Genomic DNA, 21,215 nt, shown 5'->3' on the forward strand with positions numbered 1-21,215 from the left:
ACCTTGGAATGCAGGTTCATAGCTCCTTGAAAGTGGAATCGCAGGTAGATAGGATAGTGAGGATAGCGTTTGGTATGCTTTCCTTTATTGGTCAGAGAATTGAGTACAGGAGTTGGGAGGTCATGTTGCGACTGTACAGGACATTGTTTAAGCCACTGTTGGAATAGTCCGTGCAATTCTGGTCTCCTTCCTATCGGAAAGCTGTTGTGAAACTTGTAAATCTTTTCTGAACCCTTTCAAGGATGTTGCCAGTGTTGGAGGATCTGAGCTACAGGGAGAGGCTGAACAGACTGGGGCTGTTTGTCAGGGCGTCCAGAACTAGAGGGCATAGGTTTAGGGTGAGAGGGGAAATATATAAAAGAGACGTAAGGGGCAACTTTTTCGCGCAGAGGGTGGTGCGTGTATGGAATGAGCTGCCAGAGGATGTGGTGGAGGCTGGTACAATTGCAACATTTAAGTAGCATTTGGATGGGTATATGAATAAGAAGGGTTTGGAGGGATATGAGCCGGGTACTGGCAGGTGGGACTAGATTGGGTTGGGATATCTGGTCGCCATGGACGGGTTGGACCAAAGGGTATGTTTCTATGCTGTACATTTCTATGACTCTATATAGATCATGAACAGTAGAGGTCCCAGCACTGATCCCTGTGGAACACCACTAGTCACAGCCCTCCATTCTGAAAAGCATCCTTCTGCCACTACCCTGTCTCCTCTGGCAAAGCCATTCTGTGTCCATCTTGCCAGCTCACCCCAATACCATGTGACTTCACCTTTTGAGGAACCTTGTCAAAGACTACTGAAGTCCATGTAGACAAAATAGCCACTTTTTCCTCAATCATCTTCATCGCCTCCTCAAAAAACACTATCAAGTTAACGAGGCATGACCTCCCCTGCATAAAACCGAGCTGTTTGTCATTAATAAGTCTATTTGCTTCTAAAGGCTTATAGATCTTGTCCCTGAGAATTTTTTCTGTTAATTTCCCTACCACTGACATAAGGCTGACAGGCCTGTAATTTGCTGAATTATTCCTGTGACCGTCCTTGAATAATGGAACAACATTGGAGAATAATCAATCGTCTGGGACCTCACCTATGGCCAAAGAGGATACAACAATGTCTGTCAATGCTCCAGCTATTTGTTCTCTTCCTTCCCTCAGTATTCTGGGATAGATCTCATCAGGACCCTGAGGACTTATCTACCTTAATTCTTTTTAGACACACACCTCTTCCCTTTGAATAGCAACTTGGCTTAGAAATTTGACACTCTTTTCCCAGAGAACATCCTCCACAAGTTCCTTTGCTTTGCTGAATACCGACAGACAGTTTTCTTTTAAGACCTTACCTACCACTTCTGGCTCCATACGCAGATTTCCTCCTTTGTCCTTGAGTGGGCCAACCCTTCCCCTTGCTACCTTCTTGCTTTTTATATATGTTTAAAAAGCCTTGGGATTCTCCTTAATCCTGTTTGCCAATGACTTTCCATGACCCCTTTTCACCCTTATAATTTCTTGTTTAAGTCATTTCCTACTTTCCTTATATTTCAAGGGATTTGTCAGTTCCCATCCCCCCTCGAGCTTATGTACAAAGTTAAAAATCACACAACACCAGGTTATAGTCCAACAGGTTTAATTGAAAGCACACTAGCTTTCGGAGTGCCGCTCCTTCATCAGGTGAACTGCGACTTTATGTATACTTCCTTTCTCTTTTTGACCAAGGCCATAACATCCCTGGTCATCCAAGGTTGATATAATTTGCCATATCTGTCCTTCATTCTCGCAGGAATGTGCTGCTCCTGAACTCCTCTTTACTGCCGATTTAAATACTCCCACATGTCAAATGTGGATTTGCCCTCAAACATCCACCTCCAATCAACATTCTCCAGTTCCTGCCTAATATCATTGTAGCTTGCCTTCTCTCAATTTAACCCAAAGACTGCTGTTATCCCTTTCGATGAGTATCTTAAAACTCATTATTACGGTCACCGCGCCTGAAATGCTCTCCCACTAAAACTTCACTCACCTGGCCAGGCTCATTTACCAAAACCAGGTCCAATGTAACCTCTTTTGTGGTTGGACTGATTACATACTGTCAAGAAATCCTCCCGAATGGTCCTTACAAATTCCAATCCATCCAAGCCTCTGGCATGATGTCCTAGTTGATGCAGGGGAAATTAAAATCACCCACCAGAACAACCCTACTGTTATTACAAAGTTCTGAAATCTGCTTACAATCCCTCCTCTATCTCCCACTGGCTGTTGGGAGGCCTATAGTATACCCCCAGCTTTGTGATTTCACCTTTTCCTGTTCCTGAGTTCTACCCATACTGCCTTGCTGCATGAGTCCTCTGATGTATTCTCCCTCAGTATAGCTGAAAGATACTTCCCCCATCCCTCTTACAGCCCTTTCTGACATACCTGTTATATCTAAATACTGGGGCTTTCAGCTGCCAGTCCTCTTTTTCAGCCAAGTCTCCGTAATTGCAATAATGTCATAGTTCCAAGTACTAATCAATGCTCTGGGTTCATCCAGCTTGCCAATTGTACCTCTTGAGTTGAAATATAAACATTTCAGACCACCTCCCCTGCTCTTTTTCAGCAGCATTTCTCTGCTTGTTCTTCGTCATGTTTGCTCTGGTTTCTGCGTCTCCATTAATTCCTGCATCTACTGTCCTACTCCTCTGGTTCCCATCCTCTGCCACACTAGTTTAAACCCTCCCCAACTATTCTACCAAGTACCCCTGAAAAGACATTAGTCCCAGTCCTGTGCAGGTGTAATCCGTCCAGTTTATACAGGTCCTACCTCCCCCAGAACCAGTCTCGATGCCCCATAAATCTGAATTCTTCCCCCTCACACTATCTTCTGCAACATATTCGTCCTATATATCCTACTGTTTCTACTCTGACTAGCTTGTGGCACTGGTAGTAATCCTGTTTAACCGTTTTCATGTTTTTATCTTTTTGACTAACTTTTTTTTTTGCACAATTATATCTTATCTTTGAGCTTGCTGTTACCTTTTACTTTTTTAGCAAATCACATAGCGGGTCTATCCTTCAGAATTTTTCTTATTTGTTGGAGCGTATCTTTTCTATACATTTGAAAATATCCCTTTAAATGTTTGCAACTGTCAGCAAGCACCACTTATTGCTTTTTTTTTCATTCCATGACCCGACAACCTGCAGGAAAGCTTTGATGGATGAGGATAAACGGAAGTTGCGTCTTTATCAAGAACATTACCTAGCTGATGGGGACCTGCACAGTGATGGCCCAGGTCGTGCACGGAAGTTCCGTTGGAAAAATATTGGTACGTTTTTCCAAATGTCAAATTCATTTACATTGACCATAGCCTCTTATTATCTGAATTGGGTAGTATTATAGAACAGACAAGTCTCGGAATTCAGGTACATAATTATTTGAAATTTGTGTCAGAGGTAGACATGGTTAAGAAGGTGTTTAGCACGCTTGCCTTTATTGCTCAGACCTTGAAATGTAAGAGCAGGGATGTCATGTTGAGATTATACAGGACTTTGGTGAGATGTCTTCTGGAGAACCATGTGCAGTCCTGGTCACCTTCTTATAGAAAGAAAGGATATTATTAAACCGGAGAACATCCAGAGAAGATTTACCAGGATGTTGTTGGGAATAAGGGGTTTGAATTATGGAAATAGACTGGATAGGCTGGGACTTCTGTCACTCAAGTGTAGGAGGTTGAGGGGTATCCTTATCGAGGTTTATAAAATCATGAGAGGCATGGATACGGTGAATAGCAAATGTCTTTTCCCCAAGGTGGGAGCTTTCAAAACTAGGGGGCATACTTTTAAGGTGAGAAAAGAAAGATTTAAAAAGGACACGAGGGACAACTTTTTTAACACAGTGGTTTGTATGTGGAATGAACTGCTGTATGACTCTAACCATTGGTGAGATGTTCTTGCTCCATTCTCCAGTGGATTATTATTTGTACTATTTTGTGCAGACAATGAAGACTTTACTGAAAGACAGCTGAAGAAAGAAGCAGGAGGTGAATTAAATATTCCTCCTGATTTGAATTGAAAATCAGCTTTATTTTGAGGATGATAAATGTGTTTTATTTCAGATGATTCCTCACAGATTGACTTGTTTCATGGAGATTCTGAGGATGGACCAGAAGAAGAGGAAGTGGATGACGCAGAAGTAAAATGGCGAAAAGATCGATTTGAACGTGAGCAGTGGTTTCGTGAGCAGGTGATTCTTGCACATTAGCTGGTTTTGGTACATCAATTGGGTACACTTAATGTTAATATAAGGTGCTAAACTATTAATGCTTTTGCCTCTTACAGCAAACATATTCTATGATTTACTTCAATATTGCCACATTTTAAAATTGAGATCAGACTTTCTAGCAGGCTAACTAAGCATAGTTTTTTTAAAAGATCCATTGATGGATATGAGTTGGACTCCAAAATACTGATCATTTGCAAACATGTTCATGTATCAGGTATGCTCTGGACCCCAAAAGTGGGTTGGAGTGATTTATAGCTTACTATAAATACCATATGGCCTACTATTATCTATCCATTGTCTGCTTAACTGCTGTTTTCCTTCACTTGCGCTCTCTCTCTCTCTCTCTCGCATATATACCACTTTTTCCTAACTCTACTGGTTCAAAAGAAGAGTCATTGAATTCAAAATGTCAAACTCTGCTTTCTCTCCATAGATGCTAAGTTTCTCTGGCAATTTCTGTTTTTGCTGCTGAGTAGACTATCACTTTACTTAGTCAACATGTCAAAGCAAGAAGAAATTCTTGCTTTTTTGATCGTATTACTGCCATTTGCGATATGAGATACACCTGGGCATTTTGCTGTGTTCTACAGTCAGAATTTCTATCCAATGTAGCTGCTTTATAATCTAGAATCTTCTACACAGACCTGCCTTATGCATACTATTTAGTGAGTTAAGTGCTGCTTACGATGCTCCTCTAGGAAATTAAATTCAGCAATTGCTGGGAAAGCAAATGTCCTTCTGACTTTCAGCACAGTATGTGAAATATGGCCAATTGATTTTTAAATTTCATTATCTGAATTAATACTTGGGATTTTGGTGAACAATGTGTTTTTTATAAGAAAGGAACTGAAAACAGTCTTAACATGACCACATGCATCACCTGACCACAGTGTGTGTTAGACAAAAGAGTGTGTAGCTAAACTCATATTTTATCCAAAGGCAAGGAAACCATCCAGCAAGAGCCTCCCCCAGGCACAAGTAGATCCTCATTGCCTACTTCTGTTTATGCTTCTGGGATTGTTCATATGTTTAAGATGGAACTATCACCTGTAATTATCACACTAGGAAACAATGAATTCAATACATAAACTTGTCACAAGCAGTTGCTTGAAATACAGAAGACTGGCAATTTTTTTTGACTGCGACACTCAAATAGCAAATGCAATCACAATAAACCTCATGGATTTCTCAGCCACTCACCCAGATATCAATACCATGGTGGGTTATTAAGTCTAATTAAACTTCACAAGACATTAGATTCCTTCACTTTGCTGATCTAGCCTTGGAGTTGCTTGAGAAGAAATTTCATCATGGTCTGCCCCATGACTGCTGCTGTTCTGGTTAATCACAATCCTCCCCTAGGTCTTCCCCATACTTCAAAATTGCACTCCAGGCCTCATTTGCAAGCATAACTTAATGCTTCACCAGCCCAGATGCATTTCTGTATTTTCCCTGAGTTCTAATTTTGCTCAGATATGTACAGCAAATATGGCTTGTGGGCTCTCACTCTGTCCACTATACTGAAGTATTAATGCTCGCAATCATCATTTGACCCCTTGAAGCTTTGCCTAACACAATGAGAAAATGCTTACAACATTCCCACTTCCTGAGGCTCTGCAGGGCATCTTCTGAGTCCTGAATGTACACAGTCAACGGTGTGGGCTACTTGGAATATTGCTAAAAGTCATTCCAAAATGGAACCTCCAGTCTTTCTTTCCCACTAAACAGTATGCACAGAAATGCTTTTAGTAGCCTCTAGAAAACCTTCTAATAAGCTCTTCCCATATCGCTGAACTGAATATAGCACTGTAACTATTGGAGATTGATGTTGCATTCTCATTGAATGCTGGAAATGGATGTCATGACAACTTGTGTATGTACAACTGTCCAAAGGTGGTATGCTTGATGCTACTACTTTTATTTTTTCAGTTGGTAGGTAATAAATTAGCCCATTTTTCCTTAAAGTAACCTCATGATTTGATTCCTCACTGCAGTAGATCCTGGTAATCTACATTTTAATTGGAGAGTGATCTAGCTTGAAAAATAGGGAACTTGTTTACACTTCCTTACTTTTTCATAATACTCTTGATTAAATTTAGTCACTCAGTTTGTAACATATCAGCCTTTCTTTCTGGGCTGAGGTAGAGGCAAGGTGATATGAAAAATTATAACAACCAAGGAAGTGTAATTTTTTTAAAAATATCATTGAAAACATCTGTCTTTTGAGACCAATAAGAAGTTTCCTCTTCATTGAAGTTGCACAAAAAGTCTTGATCCAGACATACTTTATTTTTACATGCTGATACTAAAATATATTTTTGAATCTTTCCAGTTTTGATTTATGGTTTAATTTTCTATTGGATTTCTTTAGATTGAAGTATAATCTATCTCGCTTTTGGTCTAGTCACAGGATGCAGGTAGTGAAGAGGAAGTTGGTGAAGATAGTCAATTCATGAAACTGGCAAAGAAAATTACCGTGAAAACTTTACAGAAAGGTCTGTGCAATCAATGTTCTTCAGAGCAATTTTTGAACTTAGCAAGAAATGTTTTCTGATCTTAGAGAAGAGATGAAGACTAAGTGCCATTTTACAAATCAAACCAACATCAATATGTGCTTAAATGTGATTTAGATAAACCTATGTCACAATTGCACCAGATTTTATTTTATCAGAAATGTATGTGAAAACCTACTGGACACTTGTCCAGTTGAACAAGGTTTAGATGCTGCCACTAAATGTAGGACAGATGTTCAACTATTTGGGTTTACTTGGTGTAAAGCAAAAAGTATTGGAGAAGACTCAATCTAATGATTGCTCTATCTGGGTTTGCAGGTATCTCCATGGAAGTAGTTTCAGAGAAAAAGCAACAGGAATCAGCAGGGCACAAGCCCCAGAAATCATCTGTCCTTCGGGTATGTGATCATTATTGAATTGGTTACTTGAAAAGAAGAGTGCTCCCCGTTTCAAGTATTTCAAAAATGAGAGGCAAGAAAAGGGATCAGAGTTGGTAAATCTTTTCTGAACCCTTTCAAGTTTCACAACAGCTTTCCGATAGGAAGGAGACCAGAATTGCACGCAATATTCCAATAGGGCCTAACTAAAGTCCTGTACAGCCGCAACATGACCTCCCAACTCCTGTACTCAATCCTCTGACCAATAAAGGAAAGCATACCAAATGCCGCCTTCACTATCCTTTCTACCAGTGACTCCACTTTCAAGGAGCAATGAACCTGCACGCCAAGGTCTCTTTGTTCAGTTACACACCCTAGGACCTTACCATTAAGTGTATAAGTCCTGCTAAGATTTGCTTTCCCAAAATGCAGCACCTTGCATTTATCTGAATTAAACTCCATCTGTCACTTCTCAGCCCATTGGCCCATCTGGTCAAGATCCTGGTGTAATCTGAGGTAATCCTCTTCGCTGTCCACTGCACCTCCAATTTTGGTGTCATCTGCAAACTTACCAACTGTACCTCTTATGCTCGCATCCAAATCATTCATGTAAATGACAAAAGGTATAGGGCCCAGCACCGATCGTTGTGGCACTCCACCCGGTCACAGGCCTCCAGTCTGAAAAACAACCCTCCACCACCACCATCTTCTGTCTTCTACCTTTGAGCCATTTCTGTATCCAAATGGCTAGTTCTCCCTGTATTCCTTGAGATCTAACCTTGCTAATCAGTCTCCCATGGGGAACCTTGTCGAACGTCCATATAGATCACATCTACTGCTCTGCCCTCACCAATCCTTTTTGTTACTTCTTCAAAAAACTCTATCAAGTTTGTGAGACATGATTTCCCACGCAAAACGCCATGGTGACTATCCCTAATCAGTCCTTGCCTTTCCAAATACATGTACATCCTGTCCCTCAGGGTTCCCTCCAACAACTTGCCCACCACCGAGATCAGGCTCACTGGTCTATAGTTCCTTGGCTTGTCTTTACCACCCTTCTTAAACAGTGGCACCACGTTTGCCAACCTCCAGTCTTCCAGCACCTCACCTATGACTATCGATCATACAAATATCTCAGCAAGAGGCCCAGCAATCACTTCTGTAGCTTCCCACAGTTCTCGCGTGCACCTGATCAGGTCCTGGGGATTTATCCACTTTTAACCATTTCAAGACATCCAGCACTTTCTCCTCTGTAATCTGGACATTTTGCAAGATGTCACCATCTATTTCCCTACAGTCTATATCTTCCATATCCTTTTCTACAGTAAATACTGATGCAAGATATTCATTTAGTATCTCCCCCAGTAGATTAGATTATTTTCATTAGAAAGACGGAGGTTGAGGAGGGTCCTGATTGAGATCAACAGAATCATGAGAGGTATAGACAAGGTAGTTAGCGAGAAGCTTTTTCCCAGAATAGGGGTCACAACCTCAAGGTAAGAGGGGAAACGTTTAAGGGAGATATGCATGGAAAGTTCTTTACATTGAGGGTGGTGGGTGCCTGGAATGTCAGCGGAGGTGGTAGAAGCAGGCACGATAGTGTCATTTAAAATTTATCTAAACATAGATACATGAATGGGCAGGGAGCAGAGGGATACAGTACCTTCAAAAATAGGCGACAGATTCCGATAAAAGATCTTGATCAGCGCAGGCTTTGGAGCTGAAGGGCCTGTTCCTGTGGTGTAATTTTCTTTGTTCTCATAAATTCATATACAGGCCAGACCAGATAAGGACAATAGATTATCTTCCCTAAAAGTTATAAGTGAATCAGATGGGTTTTTATCATCATCAACCAGTGGTTGCATTGTCTGCATTGTGCTAGCTTTTCATTTCAGATTTTTAAAAACTTTATATTTCACTGTCTGCCATCCAACTCGTGTCTACAACATTAGCCTGCATCTCTGGACTACTCATTCAGTGAGTAGGTTCGTTTTCAGACATTTTGTCTCTGTACTAGGTAACATCATCAGTGAATCTCCGGTGAAGCATTGATGTTAGTGACCCGCTTTAATTTGTGTTTGGTTTTCCTTAGCTTGGTGATGTCATTTCCTGTGGTGATGTTATTTCCTTTTTTTTCTCAGGATAGTAAATGGGGTCCAAGTCGACATGTTTGTTGATAGAGTTTCTGGTTGGAATGTCATACTTCTAGGAATCCACGAGCTGTTTCTGTTTGGCTTGTCCTAGGATGGATGTGTTGTCCCAGTCGAAGTGGTGTCCTCCTTCATCTGGATGTAAGGATACTAGTGTGAGTGGGTCATGGCTCGTTGAAGTTAATGTATCCTGGTGGCTAGATTTTTGCCTGTTTGTCCAATGTCATGTTTATTACAGTTCTTGCAAGGTATTTTGTAAATGACTAGTTTTGCTTGTTGTCTATATGAAGGTCTTTCAAGTTAATTAGCTGCTGTTTTAGTGTGTTGGTGGGTTTGTGGACTACTACGATGCCAAGAGATCTGAGTAGTCTGGCAGTCTTTTTGAAGATGCCTTTAATGTCGGGGAGAGTGGCTGTGGTTTCTGGGCTCGTTTTGTCTCCTGTTGGGGTTTGTTGCTGAGAAATCTGAAGACTGTTGATTGGGTACCCATTCTTTTTGAATACGCTGTTATGATTTTCCTCTGCTCTTCATTGTTCCTCTGTGTTGCAGTGTGTGGTAGCTCGTTGAAATAATGTTCTGATGCAGCTTCATTTATAGGTGTTGGGATGATTGCTTCTGTAGTTCAGAATTTTGGTCTGTATGAGTTGTTTTCCTGTAGACGCTGGTTTGAAGTTCCCTATTGGCTGTTTGCTCTACTGTGACATCTAGGAATGGCAGTTTGTTGTTATTTTCCTCCTCTTTAGTGAATTTTATGCCAGTAAGGGTATTATTGATGATCTTGAACGTTTCCTCTAATTTGTTTCGTTTAGTGATGACAAAGGTGTCATCCACGTAGTGGACCCAATGTTTGGGTTGGATGGTTGGCAGAGCTGTTTACTCAGGTCTCTGCATTACTGCCTCTGCTCAGAACCCTGATATCGGAGATCCCATGGGTGTTCCGTTGATTTGTCTATAGGTTTTGTTATTGGAAGTGAAGTGGGTGGTAAGGAATAAGTCTACGAGCTTGACGTTGTTGCCCTTGTTGAAGTTGGTGGTGTTTGGTGTATGTGTCTTTGGTTCTTTTAATAGGGTAGTCAGTGTTTCCATGGTGTTGATGGATATGAACAGGGCTGTTGCATCATTATTTCCTTCTCTTCTATCTTGGTGTCTTTGGTGTTCAAGAATTCTTGGGTGGAATGGATGGAATGTTGTGAGTTTCTACGAAGTGATTTAGTCTTTGATGTAGCTCCTGGCTAACCTGTATGTTGGTGTTCCAGGTAGCGAGACTATGCTTCTGAGGGGGGCTCCTGGTTTGTGTACTTTGGGTAATCCGTAGAAGCATGGTGTATTGGATCTGCCTGGTTTCATTTTTTTGGAAGTTTGTCTTATTTAATTCTGCAGATTTCTGAAGTTTTTGAGGAGGGCTGTGATTCTGTTCTCCAGTTTTGGGGTCGGGTGTTCGCCACCTGAAGACAAAAGACTTATGACAGTCATTGTAAACCAAAGAGACTACGTTGAGAAAGCGAATGCACTGCTTGCAGATACTGACATTTACCAACAGGTGGCGATAGACTTGACTCCACAACTAGAGAATTGAATCATAGCCCAGCTCAAAAAAAACTTCAAAGCTGGAAAATTAAATAAAACAGACTTCCAAAAACTGAAACCAGACGGATCCAACACAATCCACCTCTACAGATTACCCAAAATTCACAAACTAGGAGTTCCTCTCAGATCCATTGTCTCGCTATCTGGAACACCAAAGACTAAAACACTTGGTAGAAGACTCACACAACACCATCCATTCCACCCAAGAATTCTGGAACACCGTCAAAGACACCGCGATAGAAGAGGATGAAATAATGGTCTCCTTTGACCGTAGCAGCCCTCTTCACATCCATTAACATCAATCTGGCCAAGGAAACACTGACTACATTATTAGAAGAATCAAAGGCACGCATACTAAACACCACCAACTTCAACAAGGGCAACATCGTCAAGCTTTTGGACCTTTGCCTTAACACCCACTACACTTCCAATAACAAAACCTACAGACAAACCAACGGAACACCCATGGGATCGCCAATATCAGGGTTCTTAGCAGAGGCAGTAATGCAGAGACTTGAGCAAACAGCTTTGCCAAGCAAACTTTGGGTCTGCTACGTGGATGATATCTTTGTCATCATCAAGCAAAATAAATTAGAGGGAATCTTCAAGACCATCAATAATACCCTTACTGGCTCAAAATTTACTAAAGAAGAGGAAAACAACAACAAACTGCCATTCATAGATGTCACAGTAGAGCAAACAGCCAATGGGGAACTTCAAACCAGCGTCGAGAAGAAAACCACTCATACAGACCAAATACTGAAGTACAGAAGCAATCATCCCAACACCCACAACAAAGCTGCATTAGAATGTTACTTCAATGAGCCACCACACACTGCAGCGCAGAGGAAAATCGCCATAATAGCGTATTCAAAAAGAATGGATACCCAATCAACGCAGTCCTCCGATTTCTCAGCACAAACCCAAACAAACAGGCAAAACGTGTCCTGAAACCTGAACCTCTCTCCCCTACATTAAAGACACCTTGGAAATGACTGCTAAACTACTCAGACCTCTTGTTATCATGGTGGCCCACAATTCCTCCAACATACTAATACAGCAACTAATACAGCAACTAATGAACTTGAAAGACCCTATATACAGACAACAAGCAAAACTAATGTCATTTGCAAGAACTGTAACAAACACTATATTGGACAAACAGGCAGAAAACTAGCCACCAGGTTACATGAACATCAATTGGCTACAAAAAGATATGACCCACTCTCACGAGTAACCTTGCATCCAGCTGAAGAAGGACACCGCTTTGACTGGGACAACACATCCATCCTAGGACAAGCCAAACAGACGCGCATGAGAATTCCTAGAATCATGGCATTCCAACCGGAACTCTATCAACAAACGTATCGATTTGGACCCCATTTATCACCCTCTGAAAAAAGAAAAGAAAATGATGTCATCACAGGAAATGACGTCACTAAGCTAAGGAAACCTAAGTACAAATAGAAAGCGGGCGAATACACACCAGTGCTTCACCAGGGGCTCATTGATGTTACCTAGTATGGTGACGAAACATCTGAAAATGAACCTTCCTTCACAGTGAGCAAACTTCTATCCAGTGACATTAGTACTACACTGCCACCTTAAATTTGTTCTGTAAATTAAGTTGTGTTGAGTTGAATTTAATATCAAGTTGGTGTGTTTGACTAGCCTTATGTAATCTGGAGTGGTCCAGAAAATCTGAAAGTTGTCCCCCAACAATAAATCTATGCTCAAGTGTCCACAAATTTGTGCAAACATGATGTTTTAACTGACACAAATATTCAGAAATCATTTTAGATGGACGGAACAAGTAAAGCCAGTATTCAGCCCAACTTTGTTTCTGCACAATATCTGAAAGTTGTCCCACGAAGTATACAAAGTTACACCTGCTAAAGTAGTGAGACTTTGACTTTTTATAAATGCTATTTTGATGGACAAGTTCACATCAGATTTGTACTGGCATTTTGGTTGGGGGTGTGGGATATACATTTGGACAGGATAGATTCAAGGTGTAGGAAGAATAGAAAATCTGACTATGTTAGTATTGGTTGCGATGCAAAAATTGTTGATTGCTTGCACAGTTGCAAGGCAGAATGATTTAGCAGCCATGTTTGTTGAACTCTAACCCTCTTAACATGACAACTCAAGACTTTTATGTACTGAGTGGAAGTTTGTCTAAATGTTTATTTTTAAATCATCTTCAGAAGAATGTATTGTCATGGACCAAATTTGGTATGTATAATGAAACTTGAACTGTACACACAGATCACTAACTACTCCTATCAATAGATTTCCTTATTAATTAACTTTTAAGCAAAATTAGATCAACTATTAGAAAACGTACTTTTTTTTTCAAGTTGGTTTATTATCTATTTCAAAATTATATGATGTAATGTTATGGGACTGCTTATGATTAGATATGGAAGCATTCAATCTTGTATCGCTCTTCAATTCTCTGCTGGTATGAAATAATTATTCCAAAAATGTCTACTTGGAGTAGAGATGTTACTGACAGTTCATTTTTAAAAAATATATAGATGAGAAATGGATCTTTGCTAAATCAACCTCGGGAAATGCTGCAGAAACTAGCAACAATGTCAGAAGTGAATCTAAATGCTCCTCGTGCCAACTCCCGTAAATTTGTCTTCCAAACACTATCTCCAGCAAAGGATGAAAAGAAGATGATGACAGAATCAAAACCACAGGTAAGAATACACTAAGACCAGTGTGTACAATATAAATGTCATTACTTCCTTTCTATTTCTGATGTTTGGTTCACTTCCTGATTAGTCAGTAATATGTTGTAAATTACATTGACATCACAATTACATTGTGGGAAGGTATGCTCTGACCTGCTCAACTGTTGTTTGCTTGTAAAGATGCTTTCAAGGAAGAGTAAAGAATTGAAACTTTTTATTTGCTGTAATCAATTGCTTCACTTGATAGTTCCTTCTGTCTGCTTACAATGTTTTACTTAAAAATCACGCAACACCAGGTTGTAGTCCAACAGGTTTATTTGGAAGCATTAGCTTTTGGAGTGCTGCTCCTTCTTCAGGTGGTTGTGAAGCAGGACCATAAGACACAGCATTTATAGCCAAAGATTAGTGTCATGCAAGTAAGATTATATATTTAACAAACCTAGATTGCTGGTAAATCTTTCATCGTTTAGAATGCGTTAGATTTTGGTTCATTAATATGTAAATCCCAGAACAACTGTTAAGTAACATTCTCAAGATAACTAAAGGCTTTCTAAAGAAAGGTGACATCTCAGCTTAGACAATGCATTAAATGTGAGGTCAGAGTCTGTCTGTATCCCAGTCTTAACTCCGACTAGTTCTATTTCCAAAGTGGGATTTCCCACTTCCATTCAAAATATGGATTTCCCACTTCCATGTTTCCTTTCAAAATATTGAATGGATTGACTTGCCTACAGATTGTGCATTTTTTTTGAGCAAAATCAAATATATCTAAAAATATAATTCTGCAAATGCAAATTCAACCCATAGACTTGTATGTGTGTGTGGGATGGGATTTAAACCTGAGAGGATGCATGCATTTTGTGCGTGTGAGGGGTGTGTGTATGAGAGAGGGTCTGTATGAGTGTACGTAAGTGTGTGTGTGTACACGCATATGTGTGTTTGCATAGTGTGGTGGGGTCACCTATAATGTGACATGAAACCAAGATCCTAGTTGAGGCCATCCTCATGGGTACCAAACTTGACTATTACCCTCTGCTAAGCCACTTTGCATTGTTGCCTGCCCTAAAGATGAAAGACTTAGCAGCAATCTAGGTTTGTTAAATATATCATTTTACTTGCATGACACTAATCTTTTGCTATAAATTTTGTGTCTTATGGTCCTGCTTCACAATCGCCTGAAAGGAGCAGCACTCTGAAGGCTAGTGCTACCAAATAAACCTGCTGGATGATAACCTGGTGTTGTGTGGTTTTTAACTTTTACCACCCCAGTCCACACACCGACTCCTACACATCATTACAATTATTTACATTGTCAACAGTTTCTGCACCAGTATTTCTGAAGACTATGCAACCAGTGTAGAAGGAATAATTGGAAATGCCACTTAGCCCTAGGTTAACTTGCAGTCAGCATTCCTGCTAATCCCTTTTTCTTCTGCATGGATCTCAGAGGGCACTGTGTGGCAGCAACATCCAAAGCCAGAAGTCAAAGCTGCATATAGTGTTGGCATAACGATCACAGTGCATAGCCCCTCTGAGCAGATGTGTAACAGAGTGGATTAAAGAGAACATTGCTTACCGTTATTGTCTAGCACTGGAAGGCTGCTCTGAAGAGTTTATCAGATAACTAAAAGAAGGTTTTAGAGTGCGCTTAGTTTTTTTAGCATTTGTCAACAATGTAGTCTACATTACATTAATTAATGCATGAACTTAGATTAACGGATATTTGTGTGGTTACAAAATAAACTTTATTGTTGTAGATTAGCATACTTTTATGGAAAGACAAAGTTGGTAGATTACAGAAAAATATTGAAAAGACATGGGGTATGAGAGTTTTAATAATAGAGGTGGATGTTGATTGTCTTTGTCGTAGATATGATGTATGATCAGAAGCCTAGATCAGTGTCAAATACTACAACAAAATTGCAAATAGTTTGGTTGAGTTTGAGAATGTCCTTGAATCATGCCTGGAGATCTGAACCCACTGTTAATTTGGAAATTTTGGTTTGCCAAAGTTGTTGAACAATCGTTATGACACATCAGAAGTAGTAGACTGAGAGAGGTGATGCTGAGGTGTAGGGCTAAGTAGCATCAGTATATATATGGAACCGAACACTATATATTTAAATGATGGTGCTGGAAGAGCACAATGAGCACTAAGTATGGGACAAGTGTTAATCTGTTGGTTACCAAGTGCTACTGAATCAATTTGGCATGTTTTTGTAGAAAATAGAAGATCAGAGTGTCTGAAATCGGAGTTATTTTCCTTTCTAACTCTGGCCGTTAAAATTTTGATTAGATTGATTGTTCGATGTAACTTGCATTCCAGCTTTTTTTGCCAAAGTGATAAAAACAGACTGACTTAGATCTTCAGGGATCATACCTGAGTAATAGATGTTGGTGATGGTCAGTTGTTCAGTTCATAAATGTCCTGTTGCTTCAATTTTTTTAATATTATTTCATCAGCTCCTGGTAACTTCCCATTCAGCCCAAACTCTACTTGTTCCCCTTAAATTTCAGTGTCTGTATATTCACTACATTGCTCTCACATTGTCCTTTTCAAGCAGAATTGAATCATCTTTTGCTTTCCAACATCCACAGGAGTTGTAAGGAAATTTTTAAACTTGTTAATGAAATTTTAGAAGTGCAACATTTCAATTGTCTGAATCGAGGTGGATTTGTCATGTAGCCATTTTCTTTTCTCGTGTGCAACCTCTACAGTTATCATCCTCAGAATCCTAATGGCCAGAGTATTTTAAACAAAAAATTAAACCAGAGATTTACTGACATGAGCTGAGACCTTGGAAGTGTAAGGACGCTGAATATCTTTTGACACCTTCCACGGACGTCTGAGCAGCTCTCAGTTGCCCGTCAGGTTCGGTTGATGGGGCTGGCAGCTGGAGTGCAGCAGTCATCCATTCCAGCAACCACTGTGCCAAATGTGTGACCGTAGTTCGGCACACGCATTCTTTGTCATCCAGGGATGTCAGTGCTCATGTACATTTAAGTAGACTGATCCAGGCCAGCACACTTCCCTTGCCAAGGCCTTGCACTTACATGCAGCAGCACTCAGAGTGGATGCATGTCTCCAATGAAATTGGCCAACCTCAAGGTCAGATGTTATGCAGTCAATCCCCTGCGACAATGTAGAGCCATAAGGCCAATGGACTCCTTTGCTTGCAGTGAGTGAGTTCAGACTACCGCAGGAAACAGCAGAACGTCCACACACCTACCCCTCTAATTGGACAAATACAAATGGTGACTCTCCAGGCTCCACATCCCTGCCTGTTTAGCATTGTGACTTACTCCCTCCTCTGAAAGGGGCAGATGAATCTGACTCTGACACCTCTGATCCTGTGCCAGCAACTCAACACATCACTACAAGGTACTTGTATCTGAGTTGGTTAACTGTAGACAGTAAAATTGCATCGTTGGGACTTGATTTCTCTTCCTGAAGCCCAAGGGATAATCTGGTCTAAGGGATTGGGGTGAGGCAGCCAAGCTGGAACAATGGGAAGGAGAAATTTGTCTGTCATTTCTTGTGCAGTGAAACTATTCCAGTGCCGTTACTGTCTTTATCCATGTGTACACAACTCTTCTGAGTGAACCCTGTCCTTGCAGACTGTCTCAGTCTTCTTTATCCTCCATAGGATAGGAGGTTGCTGGCAAAGCCAGAATTTGTTGTCATTCCTTATTGGCCCTTAACTGTATGATTATTTTTTAGACCTTTTAAGCAATGAAGAGTGAACCACTGTGTGTAAAGGACATGGTCACTCTTCGATTGCAAGGACGTTGTTAGAGGGTGCAGAAAAGATTTATAAGGATTTTGTCAGGACTGGAGGGTTGGAATTAGAGACTGAATAGGCTGGGACTTTCTTCTTTGGAGCATCAGAGGTTGAGGGGTGACCTTTAGAAGTTCATAAAATCATAAGGGGCATAGCTAGGATGAATGACCAATGTCTTTTTCTCATGGTAAGGGAGTCCAAAACTAGAGGGCATAGGTTTAAGGTGAGAGGGGAAAGATTTAAAAAGGACCTGAGGAGTAGCCTTTTTATGCAGAGGGTGGTGTGTGTATGGAATGAGCTGCCAGAGGAAGTGCTGGAGGTGGGTGCAATTATAACATTTAAAAGAGATTTAGATGGGTACTTGGATAGGAAGGGTTTAGAGGGATATGGGCCAAATGCTGGAGGATAGGACTAGGTCAGTTTGGGCTCAGTGTTTAGCACTGCTGCCTCGCAGTGCCAGAGACCCGGGTTTGATTCGAGCCACTGGTAACTGTGTGGAGTTTTGCATGTTCTCTGTGTCTGCGCGGGTTTCCTCCAAGAGCTCCAGTTTCCTCCCTCAGTCTAGAGGTGTGCAGGTAGGTGATTTGGCCATGCTAAATTGCTCAAAGTGTTCAGGAATGTGTAGCTTAGGTGCATTAGTCATGGTAAGTATAGAGTAATAGGGTAGGGGAATGGGTCTGGATGGGTTACTGTAGAGATTCTATGATAAGTGGTTGACACTAATGAGTTGGACTGAAGGGCCTGTTTCCGTGCTATATGACTCTAATGTTAATGCACTAAATGGATTTTCATGACAGTCAGTAATAGGATTTTATGGTCACCATTACTGATACTAATTTTATATTTGTGGATTTATTGGCTACACTAAATGTACTTACAAAACTCATGCAGGAATAGACAAAGTAGATGCCAAAAGGGCATTTCTCCAGATGTGAGGTCTAGAACTGGGGACACAATTTCAGAATAAAAGACAATCCATTTAAAGTTGAGAAGGAGGAGCCTTTTTGCCCTCAGGGTGGTGAGTCTTTAGAATTCTTTGCCCCAGAGGCATTGGAAGTCAGTCATGAAGCTCAAGATGGATATTGATAGATTTCTAGTTACCAGTTATGTTAGTGATATAGGGATAGCTTGGGAATATGGCATTGAGATAGATGATTTGACATGGTATATCATAGCAAGGAATGCTTAAGGGCTGATTGCCCTATTCTGTTCCTGTGTTCAGCCAGCTACCATGGTGGGATTTGAACTCGTGTCTCCAGGGCATTATTCTGGGTCTCTAGATTACTAATCTAGTGATATTCCCACGACACTACCAACTTCTTTCGTTCTTTTTCAAGTGCTGTGGGCTTTGCTGCCCAAGCCAGTATTTATTATCATCCGTATGAACTGCCTTCTGGAATTGCTGCAGTCATTTGATGTCAGTAAATTCACAAAGCTGTCTGGGGAGGGAGTTTGAGGATTTTGACATAACGATCGTGAGGGAGTTGTAGTACATTTTCAAGTCAGGATGGTGAGAGGCTCAGAGGGGAACTCTGGTGAATGTGTTCCCTTGTCCTTCTCAATGGTAATCGTTGTAATTTTGGAAGTTTCTGACTATGGAGCCTTGTTGAATTTCCACAGTGTATTTTGTAGTTGGCATAAACTACTGCTATTGCGCATAATTGGTGGAGGAAGTGAATTTTTGTGGTTGTGGTGTCATTCAAGCGATCTGCTTTGTTTTGGATGGTGTCAAACTTTGAGTTTTGTTGGAACTGCACTTGTCCAGGTCAGTGGGAACTGTTCCATCACACTCCTGACTTGTGCCTTTTTATTCCAACACCTCCAGTCTGGAATTAATGCTGCCTCATTCCTCTGTAGTAATCTAGTTTTACTATATCCTTCCCTTCGGAGTCCTGAACTATGCATGCATTTTAATCAAGGGACATCACAAGTTTGCTCAAACTCCAAGTAAAACTAAAAGAAAAATCTCTCTCATTTTAAGCTATGGGTATTTTTCTTAGGTTAAAAAACTTCTGACCACCTTGACTGGAGTATGTCTGCACAAGAAATGTTGTACACAAAAGCCATTAATTCTAAAGTTAGGCCTCTATAACCTTTTAAATGAAATCACCTTGACTACAGAAATACTTAGGCTAATCACTTTTAAAATAAATTAATCTAATTATTTACTGCACCCAGCAGCTGTTTGTGACCTTCTAGTAAGGCAAAAAGGGTCAGAGCACTTCAGAATTCATCGCTGTCCTTCAGATTTGTGTCCTTATATGTACTAGCTATTTGAGTAGCATCATAAAGGAATACTGCTAATTGTGTGAAAGAATGTCTCCATACATGCACTTATTGTGATGCATGTTGTAGCTGCAACTGAATGCTGGCGTTTTCTTGGTTTAAAAAAAAGCAGAAGTTACAAACCACCAGGTGATAGTCCAACAGGTTTATTTGAAATCACAAGCTTTCAGAGCATAGCCTCTTCAGGTGTTGGGCTATAACCTGGTGTCAAGTGACTTCTGACTTTTTCCATCCCAGTCCAACACTGGCACCTCCACATGATAACAGTATGACAGCTCTACTGCTTTACTCCCTCCTCTTCACTGTTATGCTGTTAAACTTTCTGGTCCTGTGACCAAGTCCCTCACATCAACAATGTAGCTGCAATCAATGATAGAATGGCTGAAGGTCAAGTGGATGAGATGAAAAGCTTGATGCTGGTCTTCATCCATTCACAGCGTTTAGCCAGCTTGCCAAATGATTGCATTTTATCTACACTAAGAAATGGTGGCAGAATAAAACCACTCCCATGGTTGTATTCTGAGAATCCACTCGAGCAACAGAGAAGGCATTGTTCCCATAAAGTCCATTATGGGCCTTTAATTCCAAGATAATCTAACAGTTGGACACTTCTAGCTGTGACACTTATCTTACAACCCAGAAATAGATTCTCCAAAGCTCAGTAGCGAGTGTTGAGGACTTCTAACATACATTTTAGATAGAGCACTGTCTATATGTGCCCAAATTCCTAAATCTCTGACCTCTCACCGTTCCTGGAATCACTTGGCCTGCCTTGAATCCAGTCCATCCGCCCTGTGCCAAAATTGAGTTGCGGGTGCCCATTTTCTTTAGAGAGAATTTTCACAGAATTAGGAATTGTCCACCTCTATGGATCAAACCTGGAATGAAACTCAGGTCCTGTGTGTTTTTGTGGAGGGTAGATGCAGTCAACCTTTTCAAGACGTCAGCATTGCGAAATTGAAAACCACCGACCCTTTTTTTTTTAAATTTGTTATCTTAAAGCTTTTGATGAAGTCTGATGTAATCATCTTTCATGCTGCAAGAATCAACAGCAGCAAAAACCATTGGTTTAATCAGGGTTTTTTTTTGGAATGAGGTAGTGATGGTACGATTTGAGAACAAGCTTGGTAATTGGAAAGCAATGACAAGGCTGTGTTCTCTGTTTCTTCTGCCGATATCATGATGGCTTTCTGAGGAACTGAAGGGATAGTATAAAAGTAAGCGCATTTGCTACACTGTACTGCATTACTTAGGGTGTAGGTTTGCTCGCTGAGCTGTAGGTTTGATACCCAGATGTTTCATTACCTGGCTAGGTAACATCATCAGTGGCGACCTCCAAGTGAAGCGAAGCTGTTGACTCCTGCTTTCTATTTATATCTTTCTCCTGGATGGGGTTCCTGGCGTTGTGGTGATGTCATTTCCTGTTCATTTTCTGAGGGGTTGATAGATGGTATCTAGAGCTATGTTTGTTTGTGGTTTGTGGTTGGAGTGCCAAGCCTCTAGGAATTCTCTGGCATGTCTTTGCTTAGCCTGTCCCAGGATAGATGTGTTGTCCCAGTC

The 21,215-nt window shown here is 40.7% G+C and overlaps 1 protein-coding gene across 5 annotated transcripts in view; it reads left to right on the forward strand.

Moving 5' to 3' along the window:
* The window catches only part of LOC122563667 (claspin), a 60,145-nt gene that overhangs the window by 34,176 nt on the left and 4,754 nt on the right, over window positions 1-21,215 (forward strand). For all 5 annotated transcript variants that reach the window (XM_043717708.1, XM_043717707.1, XM_043717706.1 and 2 more), the window contains exons 21-25: window positions 3,181-3,302; window positions 4,092-4,219; window positions 6,663-6,753; window positions 7,090-7,169; window positions 13,426-13,593. In XM_043717708.1, the coding sequence (XP_043573643.1) occupies window positions 3,181-3,302; window positions 4,092-4,219; window positions 6,663-6,753; window positions 7,090-7,169; window positions 13,426-13,593 (589 nt within the window). The remainder of the gene's footprint in view (window positions 1-3,180; window positions 3,303-4,091; window positions 4,220-6,662; window positions 6,754-7,089; window positions 7,170-13,425; window positions 13,594-21,215) is intronic.

This window comes from Chiloscyllium plagiosum, chromosome 27 (genome assembly GCF_004010195.1).
Source record: "Chiloscyllium plagiosum isolate BGI_BamShark_2017 chromosome 27, ASM401019v2, whole genome shotgun sequence".
NCBI lineage: Eukaryota > Metazoa > Chordata > Chondrichthyes > Orectolobiformes > Hemiscylliidae > Chiloscyllium > Chiloscyllium plagiosum.